Here is a 14,161-nt window from a genome sequence, read left to right as displayed (position 1 = left end):
TTAGGCCAGCATGCCTGGCCCACTTGGGCCCTTAATTTGAACTATTTAAAAATAATAATTTTTCATAAAACATTAAGTCAAACAACATGTCATCCCTCTTATTAAAAAAAAAAAAACAGCTTGTCATTTGATTTTACCCAGATTATAGGCAATGTGGTGAAAAAAAAAAATAGAATTGAATTCAAAAACCTATTTCTTAATCAATTTTTAACCTAAAATACCATAAACTCATATTGGCGAAATTCATCTACCTTTGCCACTTTCTTGAAGACCTTCACTCATCACAACTCCTACTTTCTTATATCTTTGCAAAACATAGTATTTGATACTTTATTAATCATTTACTTTATATATTCACCAACAATATTTTTCCACCTCGGAATAACACCAATCCCTTCCAAATTCATTTTCAACATATTTTAGCTGACCAATGCTTAAAACGCTAAGATAGAACAACTATATCAATGTAGCATAGTTTGAGTTAAGTTCTGCATTTATTTAAGCAGTTCAAAGTTCTTTTTTTAAAAAAAATGTCATGACAATCAAAACATCATCAAGGAATATTACATCTACCTCATGACAACATGTGCTGGCAATATACCTAGTATATTATATATCTTATTTGCTACTAGTATAGAAGTGGTACCAACAACATATATTTAACTATGTTTTTTTTTTTATTAACATGGATATCCAAGCCAGCTTGCTCGCACTTTGATTAATCCTACGGGTCCTATGAAGTTAATGACCATATAAGCCTTTAATGGTCCTTGAGATTTGTAGGACTCGAACTGGTAACCTCTAAGGAGCAAACCTATGACTTGACCAGTTAAATTACATCTCTTAGAGTTACTTATGTTTTTCTTTCTTTTACATGGTGCATTCCATATCTTATATGAGGAGGGAGCATCACAAATAAAATGTTCAGGAATTTTTACTCTAAAACATACATAAACATTCAACATTAAGTCAAAAATCAACATAACATAGTTTGAGTTAAGTTTTGCATCTATTTAAATACTTCAAAGGTTTTTTTTTTTTTTTTTAAAAAAAAGAAAGTGTCTTGACAATTAGAACATCATCAAAGAACATTACATCTACAAGCTCGCAACAACGCGCGCTGGCAATATACCTAGTATATTATATATCTTGTTTGCTACTAGTATAAAAGTGGTACCGACAACATTAATTTAGTTATGTTTTTTTTTTATTAATGTGGGTGTTTGGGCCAGCTTGCGCAACCTCTACTGATCTTACGGGTCTTGAAGTTAATAACCATGTAAGCTTTCAGTGACTCTGAGGTTTGTGGGACTCAAACTAATGATCTCTAGAAAGCAACTCCATAGCCTGACCAATTGAGCTACATCCCTCTGAATTAGTTATGTTTTTCTTTCTTTTACATAGTGCATTCCATATTTTATGCGAGTAGGGAGCATCACAAATAAAATGTTCAACAATTTTTACTCTAAAACATAGATAAACATTCAACATCTGGTAAAAAATCTTTGGCAAATAATATTTTTTCTTATTCAAAATATACTATATCATTGTAGACATTATGACCAACCCCGAACAATGAAATACTAGTAGTCATACGCGAAGATCACAACATGGATTGATACTATATATATAATAAGAAATTCATATTTTTTTAGTTGATAAAAATGTCAATGTTCACAATTTGGTTTTGTCAAAATAAACTTTTGATCTAATTAAGCGTTAATTAAAATAATTGTGTGAATCAAGTTTTATATGATCAATTTTTTATGTCGTTCAACTTTAAATCCATTTTAGATCATGTTTTGAGCCACTAAATTTTCAAATCAACCAATTGAACTAGTTTAGATCAAATAACTATGTTAGAAAATCTATTTTTTGATCAAAACAATCGAGTTTTATTAAATTATTATTTTTAGTTTAACTTTAAACAAGTTGGATTAAATTTAACAACTATGTTAGAGATTCTATTCTACAATTAGTAGAAAACCGATTTTTTCTTGAATGATCAAGTCCATTGAGAATTGATCAAAACAATCTAGTCAATGGAGTTTATCATATCAATTTCTTATTTAATTCAAATTTTAATTTAATTTAGGTGTGTTTATTTATGTGGTACAATCCATTTTTTAAAGATTTTTTAAATTGTTTTTCATCTAAAAAAAATATAAAATTGAGATTTTTAAGTATTTTTAGATTATTTTGATACGTTAATATAATTTAAAATAATTGAGATTTTTTTTTAAAATAATTTAAATATATTTTTTATAAAAATATTCTATACCCTATTATTAAATACACACTCAGATCAAATTTTCAGCCACCAATTTTAGGAATCAATTTGTTAAATCGAATCAGATTTAAGTGTTTAACATATACGCCGGAGACTCTATTACCCCCACTTTTTCTTGAGCATCAAAAATACACAGTGGCATATTAAAAAAAAAAAAAAAAAAAACATAAACACCCCCTCATAAGTAACTTAACTTGGTGTCCCAACCCTCCAAAATTAAAAAGAAAAAGAAATAGAAAAGAAATTCTCCTTAAAAGAATATATCTATATATATATATAGAGAGAGAGAGAGAGAGGAGAGAAAACCTCCACAACTAGTATAGCAAGCGTACACACAGCCCCTCCTTCCTTCAAAAGATATTTTTGCGTTTCCGTCTAAAAAAGATTTCTCCTTTCTCCACCTTCTTCTTCAATTTTAGGGTTTCTTCGTCCTCTTAGATCTTCTCCATTCCTAACACACCATCTTTCCTTCCTTTCAAATACCTCTCTCTCGCTCTCCTTTCCGTTTCCTTCTCAGGTTCGCTGTCTCTCTAAAAAACCAGTAGAATTTTCGTTAGGTTTTTGAATTAGAGTTGTTGCATTTCAATTTTGACTGTTGGTGAACCAGATCAGGTTTTTCATTTCAGGTTTCTGTCTCTTCAGGGACAATTTTGTCAATTTTGCTCTAATTTTGCTTTTGTTTCCATTGTTTTTTGTGAAATATAATGATTGAGAATGTTTTTTTATGGAATTCTTTCATGTTTTGCGGTTATTTTATTTTTTTTGTTTGCATTTTTTGTGGGATATAATGGTTGGGATGCTTTTTTTGTCAGTTGTAATTTTTGTGGGTTTTGGATGAGATTTTGTGTTTGATTTTTAGGTTTTTTTTAATTCTGATTGGTTTTTCTTACTATATGATATGATAATCAGAGAAATGATTTTGTTTTGTTGTTGGTGTTGTTGAGTTAAATGGGATAATGATTGTATTCCTTGAAGATTGAGGATTAAATGGAATTACAATTGTTACATTGATGTTGTGTGAAAAGAAAAGAGTTTGTTGGAGGAAAGATTTGATTTTGGAGAAAGTTAGAGACGTATTTGTTTCGTTGTGTTTAGAAATTGGAATTTCAAATTGGGGTATTTTGGTTGTGATTGATGTTGTTTTGTTATTGTACTAAATGTAATGATTTTATATTTTGGGAAGATTGTGAATTTGAAAAATTTGTGGTCTGGTTTCAGGGTTTTGTTGAAATTGTGATATCAAGAAAAGAGAATTGCGTAAAGTTTGATTTGTGGAAGTTGAAGTTGATTTTGTTCAGAAAAGGGAATTTTGTGTTGGAGATTTAACGTTTTGGTTAAGAATTGTGATGAATACGAGGACTTCATGGGCTGATCTGGCTGCAAATTCTGCAGCTGAGAGCACAAAAGCTGGTTCTTCTGCTAACAATGGAAGTGTTGGTACCACTTCGGGAAATGCCCCAACTCGACCCACATACGTCCCTCCTCATCTTCGCAACCGTGTGCCATCTTCAGATCCACCAGCTGCTGCCTATAGTGGGCCTGCATCGAGTAATGATCGTTCTGGGTATGGTGGTGGATCTCGCTGGGGTGTTCCGAGAAATGATTACCGTGGTGGGTATGGTAGTGGTGGTGGGAGAGGTGGCTGGGGAAACAGAGGTGGTTGGGATCGTGGGAGAGAGAGAGAAGTGAATCCTTTTGGAGATGATGATGAAACAGAGCAGCCACCAAGTGAGCAAGAGAATACTGGCATTAATTTTGATGCATATGAAGATATTCCAGTTGAGACAAGCGGGGACAATGTGCCACCACCTGTAAATACCTTTGCGGATATTGATTTGGGTGATGCATTGAATCAGAATATCCGCAGGTGCAAGTATGTGAAGCCCACACCGGTGCAGCGGCATGCCATTCCAATCTCTCTTGCAGGCAGGGACTTGATGGCCTGTGCCCAGACTGGTTCTGGGAAAACTGCTGCTTTCTGTTTCCCAATTATTAGTGGAATTATGAAAATGCAAGATCAGGGTGCACAAAGGCCACCTCGTGGAGCACGAACTGTGTACCCACTAGCTCTTATTCTCTCTCCAACCAGAGAGCTTTCAATGCAGGTGCATTTTTTTTCACTGGCTGTTTAAACGATATGCTTCTATCTTTCTTACAATATTGTGAGGAAATCTAACATGCTGCAGTCATGATTGCAGATACATGAGGAAGCTAGGAAATTCTCATATCAAACTGGTGTTAAAGTGGTTGTTGCTTATGGAGGAGCACCGATTCACCAACAGGTTCTGTATTGTCCCCCCCCTCCCTCCCTCCCTCCCTCTCCCCTCACTTGGTGGTGCGGGTCTTTTTTTGAACTGGTCGTGTTGGCTCCTGTTATCATTCTTTGATTGATGATACTTATACTTTCAGATTCTATTTAATATATTCAACTTTGTCACATTTTCCGCTGCATATTTCTTGATTCTGGTGTTGGAAAATAATGGATTTTGCTCTGCTTTCCATGTAATACTGGTGGTGCTATCTGGTAAAGCATTCAATACAGTTACCAACAAGCAGCATGTCATTGAAAAATCATTGCATGATAATCAGCTAGTTGCATTTCTTCATCTTTGCTGTGCTTGATAAAGAATGTAGTTGGCAGAATTTGATCATATGTGTAGTTGCATCAGAAACCATCTGTTCTTCATGGATCTTCATTCTCTGAAATCGAATGATCACAGCTTGGTTGGATTACAGTCTGCCTTGTGGTTAGAGAAGTCTTCAATGGGTCAAAAGCTTCTATAGAGACAATAGAAGTTATATCTTCAACCAAATTACCTTTTGCAATTCATGTTCCGAGTGCTCTTCTTTTAACTAATCCCAGATCTTAATTTCTTGCCCCTTCCCATGCCATTATGAAACATAAAGACCACCTCCTTCCTGGTTTTATCCTGTTCAATTCACCAACCACCATCCTTCCTAGTTTGATCCTGTTCAATTCACCAACCAACTGCTCATTAGAAAAGCTTATCTACTAGCTGCTGGACATTTTGTGTGACTCATCAATTCTTTTGTTTCAAAGAAAGAAAATAAATAGAAGTGCCATTGTTCTTTACCTTGTCACCATCAGGATCCTTTGTTTTCCAACCACACCAAAGCCCCAAAGGCTCTGAACTGATTCTTCCAGAATGCTAGATTTCAAGTTGGTACGTTTCTGGCCTTTGCACTCCACCGAATCATACGAAGATAGATTTCTCAATTAATGCTCTCAGGCTTTGGTTCTTGGTCGTTTACAAGAGTTGGAATAATGCTAGCTTACTCTTCTTAAAAGCCCAAGTATTTTCGAGACCTTTTAAGATGTTATCCATAATTTTAGAATGAATTCATGTCAATGTGCAACTTGGTGTTATATTTACTTGTTCTTTGGTGGAGGCAACTTCATTGAACTTCGGGTTGATGTTGATGTTCAATCATCTCTGTACAGGCAATCATGTTGAATTAATGTTTTAAAATCAAGCATTAAATTCTTCTTGTTATGAATGTGAATCGTTTCCTCTGCTATTTGCAGATTCATGCTTCAGCCTTTTGCTGTGGCAAGTGTGTAATGAGAAATTCAATTTTTAGTCTTCTCTATGCAGTGGTGCTATACAGTGATACTATGTTGCAACATTCCACTGTAATTCTATTTTTAATTGTTATATTTATGTGGCCAGCTGCGAGAACTGGAGAGAGGTGTTGATATTCTGGTGGCAACTCCAGGAAGATTGGTAGATCTGTTGGAGAGAGCTAGAGTTTCACTGCAGATGATCAAGTATTTGGCCTTAGATGAGGCAGATCGGATGCTGGATATGGGTTTTGAGCCTCAAATAAGAAAAATTGTGGAACAAATGGACATGCCTCGACCTGGTTTAAGGCAGACAATGCTGTTCAGTGCTACCTTTCCGAAAGAGATACAGGTCTGTTTTCTCTTATTTTTTTAGGAGGAGAATGCATCCGAGAGATCCTAAAGCTTTTATGGTGTTTGGATAGAAACATTCTTAGAATTTTCCCCATTTCTTTTGCGAGGTAGTTGATCCATGGAATAATTATAAGTAAATACGTTGTGACTTCCTTTGAAATTTGAATACCCCAAGTGTATATAAGGTGGTGCCCATCTGTGGCACCCTGATTGTTAAACTCGGCTTGCTGAGTTGCTGACAAGAAAAGGGTTTCTTTTAGGTTAGATTGCATTTCATGACCAAAATAAAGAAACCTTGAAGATGCTATTTTCAGAAACTTGATTTAAAATCCCTATAATCGCATCTGTGAGTGTTGTTTTTGATAGGCTAAATAGGTGTAATGTCTGTAATGGCAAATTGCTTGCAAACCCATACTGCTGCAAAGTTTTTCTTGTTCTTGTATGTGTCGTTGTGTTTTTGACATGTAGTGAGGCAGAATTTGGTTTGCGATACAGATCATGTACAAGAACCTTGGATCCGGTGTCAAAGATTTGCTCATGAAACTTCAAATTTTATCCTACTGATTTCAATCTTTTGTTGTTATGCAGAGACTAGCCTCTGACTTTTTGTCAACTTATATCTTTCTGGCTGTTGGACGAGTGGGCTCAAGTACAGATTTGATTGTCCAAAGAGTTGAGTTTGTCTATGAGCCTGACAAAAGAAGTCATCTCATGGATCTTCTTCATGCACAACGGGCGAATGGTGTTCAGGGCAAGGTAAAACTGGCAAAGACAATCTTTGCTCCCTAACTCCTGCTACTAGAGACTGGGATGGGGGGTTTGCTTTGACTTGCTAGTGGCATCCCTGATATATCCTGGATAAGCCTTTTCCATGGATGAATAATAATTAGAAAATTGTGTAACCTTGTTAGTTTTCTGATTCTTGAATCTTGATATATCTGTTGTTGACTATTGCATATCTTATATAATATTTCAGCAAGCTTTGACATTAGTTTTTGTGGAGACCAAGAAGGGTGCTGATTCACTTGAGCATTGGCTATGCATTAATGGTTTCCCTGCTACTAGCATACATGGTGATAGATCACAGCAGGTAATTTTTTTTCTTCATTGATGTGGGTATTCTTTCATACATGGTATCCATTTTGATTCAAATATTATATCGCACGATGTTGATTTTAATTGCTGAAATCTTTGATTGAGACCCTTTTATAGCTGTTGATCATGTGAAGGGTAGTAATCAATGCTATTCAATGACATCCATATAGTAACAAAAGATTAAATAGAATATGAAAGATTGCAAAAAGCAGACTTCCTAAATTACTTTCTAGAGAAGTAAAAAACATCATTGGAATGTGGGGTTTGGAAATTTTCATTATTATGGATGATGTAGTATTCATTGCGAGTTGATTTTGCCATTTTTCTGTTCATAATTTTGCCTATCTACTTGTTATTCTTGACAAATTGAGATCATCCATAAGTGCCAAGTTCCTATATAGTTACAACCAAAACTGTAATGGAAGTTTTAGTGAGATGAATTGAATGACTGAAAGAATTGGGTAAAGTTTTGTCTGTGAAAGATTCCTGTTTGTCAATGAAAAATGTGAGAAAGAATGTTTTCTGGAAAGAAGGTGCCGGACTGGTACACCTCTAAACCAGGTGGTTCAGGACATAATTTTATCTTGTTTTTTGTTTCTTAGGGAAGGGCCTGTTGGCATTGCTAGGGTTTGTGATATGGTGGTTCTAGACTTACTGTAACTGTGGCATATGGGGAAAATGCATCCTCTTCTTTTTCCAAATTTATCTTTTAGCCTTGTGTTTTCTCCTTTCTTTTTGGGGATAAAAGGGCTGCATGGGGATGATAGCAGTAGCACATCAAACACTTAGATGCCATGCAAGTAACAAGACTACTAATTTTTTCCCAAGAATAATAGGTTTCAGATATTTTGCTTAGGGCTTTTGATTGAGAAAACATCTTACTGCTAGAAACTCTCTATAAAGCATGTTACATATGCATGAAACTTTGACATTGGTTTCACCATGTGATTAATTCTGTATGGATTTGTCATTCAGCTTTTTGCACTCGATATATTCAGTTGGACAGGATTACACTAGGTGCATCTTTTGTATGTTCCCTTCATTGCAACGGTGGTTGTTCTTTTTATGTTCTTTAAAGTTGTGTCCTTCAGAATTTTAATGTATTTAAGTCTAATGAGGATTAACAGAGTGAAATAATGCTGCTAGGTTGTTTGCTAGCTCAATGCTCTGTATAGTCTTTACATATATGCTGTGTCTTTTCATTTCATCTCACTTTTAAGGGTGAAATAAGTTTGATTCCTAGATAAGCCCATGTCATCTGTATCAGGGATGCTGATGGTTATGTTATCTTGTTTCTGATTTTGTTTGTTCACTATTGAATTATTACATATTCAAAGTTGCTAGCATTTTAATCATTATTGTCATATTTGAAATGCAGTACTCAATGTTAAATATTCCCAAATCATGCAGGAAAGAGAACAGGCATTGCGCTCATTTAAAACTGGCAATACACCAATCTTGGTAGCAACCGACGTTGCAGCACGTGGTCTTGATATCCCTCATGTTGCGCATGTGGTCAACTTTGATCTCCCAAATGACATTGATGATTATGTCCATCGAATAGGGCGTACTGGACGAGCTGGAAATTCTGGTCTGGCGACTGCGTTCTTCAATGAGGGCAATGCATCAATGGCAAGGCCATTATCTGAACTAATGCAAGAAGCAAATCAAGAAGTACCTGATTGGCTCTCTCGATATGCATCTCGTGCTTCTTTTGGTGGAGGGAAGAACCGCCGCTCTGGCGGAGGTCGGTTTGGTGGCCGTGACTTTCGAAGGGATTCATCTTTCAATAGGAGCAATTCAGATTATTATGGTGGAGGAGGAAGCGGCGGCGGATATGGCTCTTCAGCTGGATACGGCTCCTCAGGTGGCTATGGCGGAGGCTATGGTGGAGGCTATGGCCCTGGGGTGACTAGTGCCTGGGATTAAACCCTGGGGTGACTAGTGCCTGGGATTAAACAAACAATTGAACATTTTAAGCATTTACATGACTTGGTGTCAAGTGGTTGTGGACTTCTCCCTTCTTTCACAGGGGACATTTCTCATTTTTGTCGTGTCTTTTAGTTAGGTCTCTAGTCATCTTCGTACTATACTCTTAGAAGTAACTATCATTGAGAGGGGTATTTAAGTTTGGGTTGTGCTGCAGGAGTAGAGGTGTATAATGTTTGGTAGTTTTTGGTGAAAAAAGTTCTAACAGAGTAGGTATTACTTGGTGCCGTTCTTTTCTCCTTTTTTTCTCTTTGCTGTAAACTTTGTCGGGGTGTTGATGGGTTGTAGAATATGTGGTGGGAGAGGCATAGGTTTTCTTTTCAGCCATTTCCGTGTTAATCTCTTAGGCATGTTCTTTTCAACCCAATTCGAGGGCATAATATTGAGGCATCTACTCCTGTTTCTCTTGTTTTATCTTCATCTTCCCCTTTGAAAGGAGCTTTTAAACAGGCTTTTGTAATATTTTGGTGGTCACTGAAATGAACACCAAGCTTTCTTGGAGCATTAATGTTTTGCTATTGTTAAGTTCTCACTCACTGAAACACCTGGAAATCTGTCCAAGAATTATCATCCTGTGGCGTTTTTTCCTGCTTTGACCCTTCTATCTTTAGGATATGCCTGTTGGGGAACGTGGCTGTGGTTGCATTGATGCTTTTGGTTTAGAAATGGAGGTGCGATTGTAGTTATTATGCCCGCGTTCCCAAACAGGAGATATTCTTGCACTTGCCATATAATATTACGTTGACGACTTGCATGTTATGCTTAACATACTGTGCAATAAAGTAAGAGAGGAGAAGAAAAAAACTCCACAAACGTTATTGTGTGTTGTCATGCGTGTAAGATGGGTCCAAAACAGAGAAGATGGAGCGGTTGTAGGCTTGGTTTTTAGGAGAAAAAGGAAGGAGACCCCTTGAAATTTTGTCACGTAAAAATACAGATGCCATTGGACATGTAGGTGGATTTCTTTTATTTATTATCTTCTTGACATATAGATAGATGAGCCAAAAGGGCAAGTACACCTGCATATGTACATGATCACATCATTCTTCACTATCCTTCTCACCTTAAGGTAGGGTTGGGGTTTGGTATACTTGAGTGATTAAACAAGATATGAAATTTCCACTTCACTTGTGTGAATTTGCATTTTAAATAAGTTGAAAAAGGAATAAATATAATGATAATTTGATTTTTATTTTATTGAGCTTCACCCAATATTATAGAATCATTTAATTATTATCTTATAAATCATTTTAATTCCATCAGTAATATGAAATATAAAGAACTAATATACGGTATACTAAAAAGTAAAAAATGTCAGTTTTTTAAAATTATTGTGCATCCTCTTATAATACATTGTGGTATTAGAGAGTAGTGTGTTTAATTTTTATTTTGATTCTCAAACTTTTATTTTGTTCGATTAAGCCCTTTTGAGCCCAAATCAACATCCAATTGTATATTTTTTTTGGAGGGAGGGTAGAATTTTTCTAATTTCTATATTTTTTTTAAAAAATAATGCATTATTTGATATGCATTTTTTCAAATAAATTTTGGGTTTATGTTTTAATTATATTATGATTATTTTTAAAAAATATTGGATGTGTTTAATTTTTAAAGAGGTAGTTATGATTCATCTGTTTTTTTTTCTTAATTTTATATAGATTAAATTTATTTATTTTTAAATATTGATTTTCTTATAAGATTTTTTATATGTGCAACCTTACATTATTAGTTTTTAATTATTCAATAAATTTTATTTATGTGTTAGTTTCTATTATAAATTTTATGTTTTTTTTTTATTAAAAATATATTTTGATAGAGAAATTTATTAAACACAACTACATAAATTACTTGTGTTGCAATGTTAGATATCTTGATCTTCATTTGTCGCTTAGTTTTTTTCATTTTGTTTTTGTTTATTGTTGATGAATTATTTTTTTCATTACTTTACACAATAGTTATTGATTTGTTTAATTAGATATGTGCATAAGTTTTTTTGATTTACATATATGAGTTTTTTTAAGTGTAAAAAAAAAACATTGAAGAATTCTGCATATTCATTTTTTTTTAATGTTTTGATGTGTTTAGATTGGATGCTTATTCTTATAATTTTTTTTTTTATTTTTGTCCTTGAACTTTTTATAAAAGTTTCACTTTTTTTTTTAATTTCTCTATTAAATCCAAGTTTATGGTGTATTTTTATTTTTATTTTGGTTATTTTTGTCCCTTTGTTAATATTTATATTCTTTTCAATTTAACTCTCAAATTTAAAATTTATTGTTGCCCTTGGATTTATTTTCTAATTATATTATTAAATTAATTTATTAAATTAATTCAAGTCAATTACTAGAACATTAGATCTTTTTAAAAAAATTATTTGCATTATTTTGATAGTGCACGGCACCTAACTACATACTAATATACATGCTCCCTATCCCATGCTCCACTTTAGGATATGGTCAAAGGGGGCATGAAATTATATGTTGGTTTGATTATGGCACCATTGCAAGTGATGAATGCTGAGCAAATCGAAGCCCACAATTAGGCAAAGTATGAACCGATCAACTACGAGTGATAAATTGACAAAACACATTGAAAGCAGCATAATGTCAAATTTCTTTCATATTCAACCTAAAAATAACCTTAGAAAAAATATTTGATTAATATCTATGGGATCTAGAAGAGACCAGAAGAAACTCCATGTGGTGTGGCAAGACCATGACCTCTCCTTCAACTAACTTGGATTAAGAAATGATTAATATGAGAGGTTCCATGAGCTAATGACGATGACTACAAAGAACAGCATGCCAAGTGCTCTCTCTAATGGACATGGCCCTGTGATAAGTTTCAACTGCCCCCCTAAATCCCATTTTTGGATTAATTTGTGCTAAATTTAACCCCTATTCTCTTTACTACACTAAAAAAACATATATATATATATATATTGCTGACTAGTGTTGAAAGATGGTTACACATCATCAATGCATTTGCTTATAAGCAATTGATGGCAAGGTTGATGAAAGAATTTGGTATACCTTACAAAGCATAATTTTAAAACTTGATTTGAATATTTACCTAGAATAAAATTTAAGTTATAAATTTGAATGATTAATTTGAATTGATTTTATTTTTTTAAAAAAAATTAAAACAACAATATTTTAATTAATTTTCTTGAAAAATCAACGAGTTAATACATGATTTTGATATAATCAAAACATATCAATTGAGTTAAATTGAATTTTTGATCAAATTAGTTATTTTTTTTTCAATCCAAACCAATTTAAACTCCTGATTAGCTAAGACTCGAATAAACTCTTTAAGCATTTTCAGGTTTTAAAACAATGTTAAAAAGAATGATCTTCTCAAACCATTTTTAGCCACTTGTATAAAGCCAGGCATTGATTTTTATAGCAGAAATATTGGGGACTCTCCATACTCGAGGGAAAGATTAAAAACCACACCTCATGGAAATATTCCTTTGGGTTGAACTTTGAAGGGTCTTTTAGGGTTGGTAAGGAAGCACTTTCAATCGTCCTTTTGAAATCTCTCTCCCTCTCATACACATTCCTTACACATTCTGTAGTTAAATTTTTATCATCATTTCTTGTTGCCTTTTTTGACATAGATCTGCAAAGTTATCCTGTATAAGAAGTAGTAAATAGTATTTTTGCCTTTTTATTATACATGTATATTCTGCTGACCTCCTGGTCAAACTTTTTTTACCCTAAACCCAACTTTTTCATAAATTAAAGTGAATAAAGTAAAATTTAAATTTAAATTTAAATTAAAGTGCAACTTTTTTTTTTCTGTTATGAAAACTAGCTCAACTCGACTGATAAATCTAGTTTAAATTAACCTTTTCAAAATAATATTATTTTAATTATTTTTTTAAAAAAATCTTGAAACGATGCTGTTTTAGATCGACTAGGTTAATTTATCAAATTCATAAACAAGCCTTGGTTTGGGATATGAATCGGCTCAGGTTTAATAACTTTTTTTTTTTTAATGAGTATGGTTGTCTGGTGGATGAAAATACACTAACTAATTGTTCAAACAAATATTTGGGGCCTCATAAATAAAAAAGCAATAACAAGGTGCTCTATACCATTAGTATAGAGTTTGGGTAGATGGGGTATTGATTTGAAAAAATAAATAAAATAAATCTAAAAAGATATATGATTCCTCCATTAATCCATTGAGAATGATGGATCCCAATTCCCATACCATCAAAGAACTGTGCCCCTTATAATGGGGTTTGACCCATACATGTAGTTAGTGATTGAGTAAGCAATAACAAGGCCCCACTGATAGCCCTTTGTCCTCTCTCTCTCCTTCCCCCCTCTCTCTCTATCTTTGAGAGCTGAAAAATTCAAGCCTTTGAAATCTAACAACAATAAATAAATAAGCAGCTGAAATTTTTGTCAAACTTGACTATAAATGATAAGTAAATTTGTTTCTCATTTGACCATCTAGAATTTAAATTGAAAATATATATGTAAAAAGGTATTTTTTTTTAGTGAAATAAAGCTCAACATGAAATAAATTATGGGTAAATATAAGTTTTGGATGAATGAAACTTACCATGAACAAATAACTCATAATTTTCTTTAATTTTTTCTAAATATTTTTTTTAGCATTTTCGTTTCTATAAATATATTTAGAGTTGATTGGAAAGTTATTTAATTTAGAATATGAAAACTTTCCTAAAATATGTAAAATTTAAAAGAAAGATTAAAAAATAAAGAAAAAGAATTATTTTCATTAAATAAAAATGGAAAATAAACTCTTTGTTAAGACAATAGTCTCAAAACCCATGTACATTAAAGAAGTTGTTGAACCCGATGGGACCAGCT

The 14,161-nt window shown here is 33.4% G+C and overlaps 1 protein-coding gene across 3 annotated transcripts; it reads left to right on the top strand.

The window, feature by feature from the left end:
• The first annotated feature begins 2,546 nt into the window (after positions 1-2,546).
• On the top strand, positions 2,547-9,843 carry LOC118059306 (DEAD-box ATP-dependent RNA helicase 37). 3 transcript variants are annotated; one of them, XM_035072144.2, is made up of 7 exons: positions 2,547-2,807; positions 3,509-4,395; positions 4,489-4,572; positions 5,983-6,225; positions 6,816-6,983; positions 7,204-7,317; positions 8,733-9,843. In XM_035072144.2, the coding sequence occupies exons 2-7, from the start codon at positions 3,637-3,639 to the stop codon at positions 9,249-9,251; spliced, it is 1,887 nt and encodes a 628-aa protein (XP_034928035.1). In that variant the 5' UTR covers positions 2,547-2,807; positions 3,509-3,636; the 3' UTR covers positions 9,252-9,843. The 3 variants fall into 3 exon arrangements, with proteins under 3 accessions (XP_034928035.1, XP_034928037.1, XP_034928036.1); XM_035072146.2 differs by having other exon boundaries at positions 2,547-2,902; XM_035072145.2 differs by having other exon boundaries at positions 2,547-2,916.
• Positions 9,844-14,161: the final 4,318 nt, after the last annotated feature.

The sequence above is a fragment of the Populus alba genome, chromosome 14 (genome assembly GCF_005239225.2).
Source record: "Populus alba chromosome 14, ASM523922v2, whole genome shotgun sequence".
Classification (NCBI taxonomy): Eukaryota; Viridiplantae; Streptophyta; class Magnoliopsida; order Malpighiales; family Salicaceae; genus Populus; species Populus alba.
This window is presented reverse-complemented; position numbering and strand designations above follow the sequence as displayed.

What these genes read in the sequence shown, in the direction of transcription:
- LOC118059306 (XM_035072144.2), top strand. Translation starts at nt 3,637, where the DNA reads ATGAATACGAGGACTTCATGGGCTGATCTGGCTGCAAATTCTGCAGCT. An exon ending in CGAATGGTGTTCAGGGCAAG is followed by an intron (nt 6,984 to 7,203) that starts GTAAAACTGGCA and finishes ATAATATTTCAG; the next exon opens with CAAGCTTTGACATTAGTTTT. An exon ending in ATGGTGATAGATCACAGCAG is followed by an intron (nt 7,318 to 8,732) that starts GTAATTTTTTTT and finishes CAAATCATGCAG; the next exon opens with GAAAGAGAACAGGCATTGCG.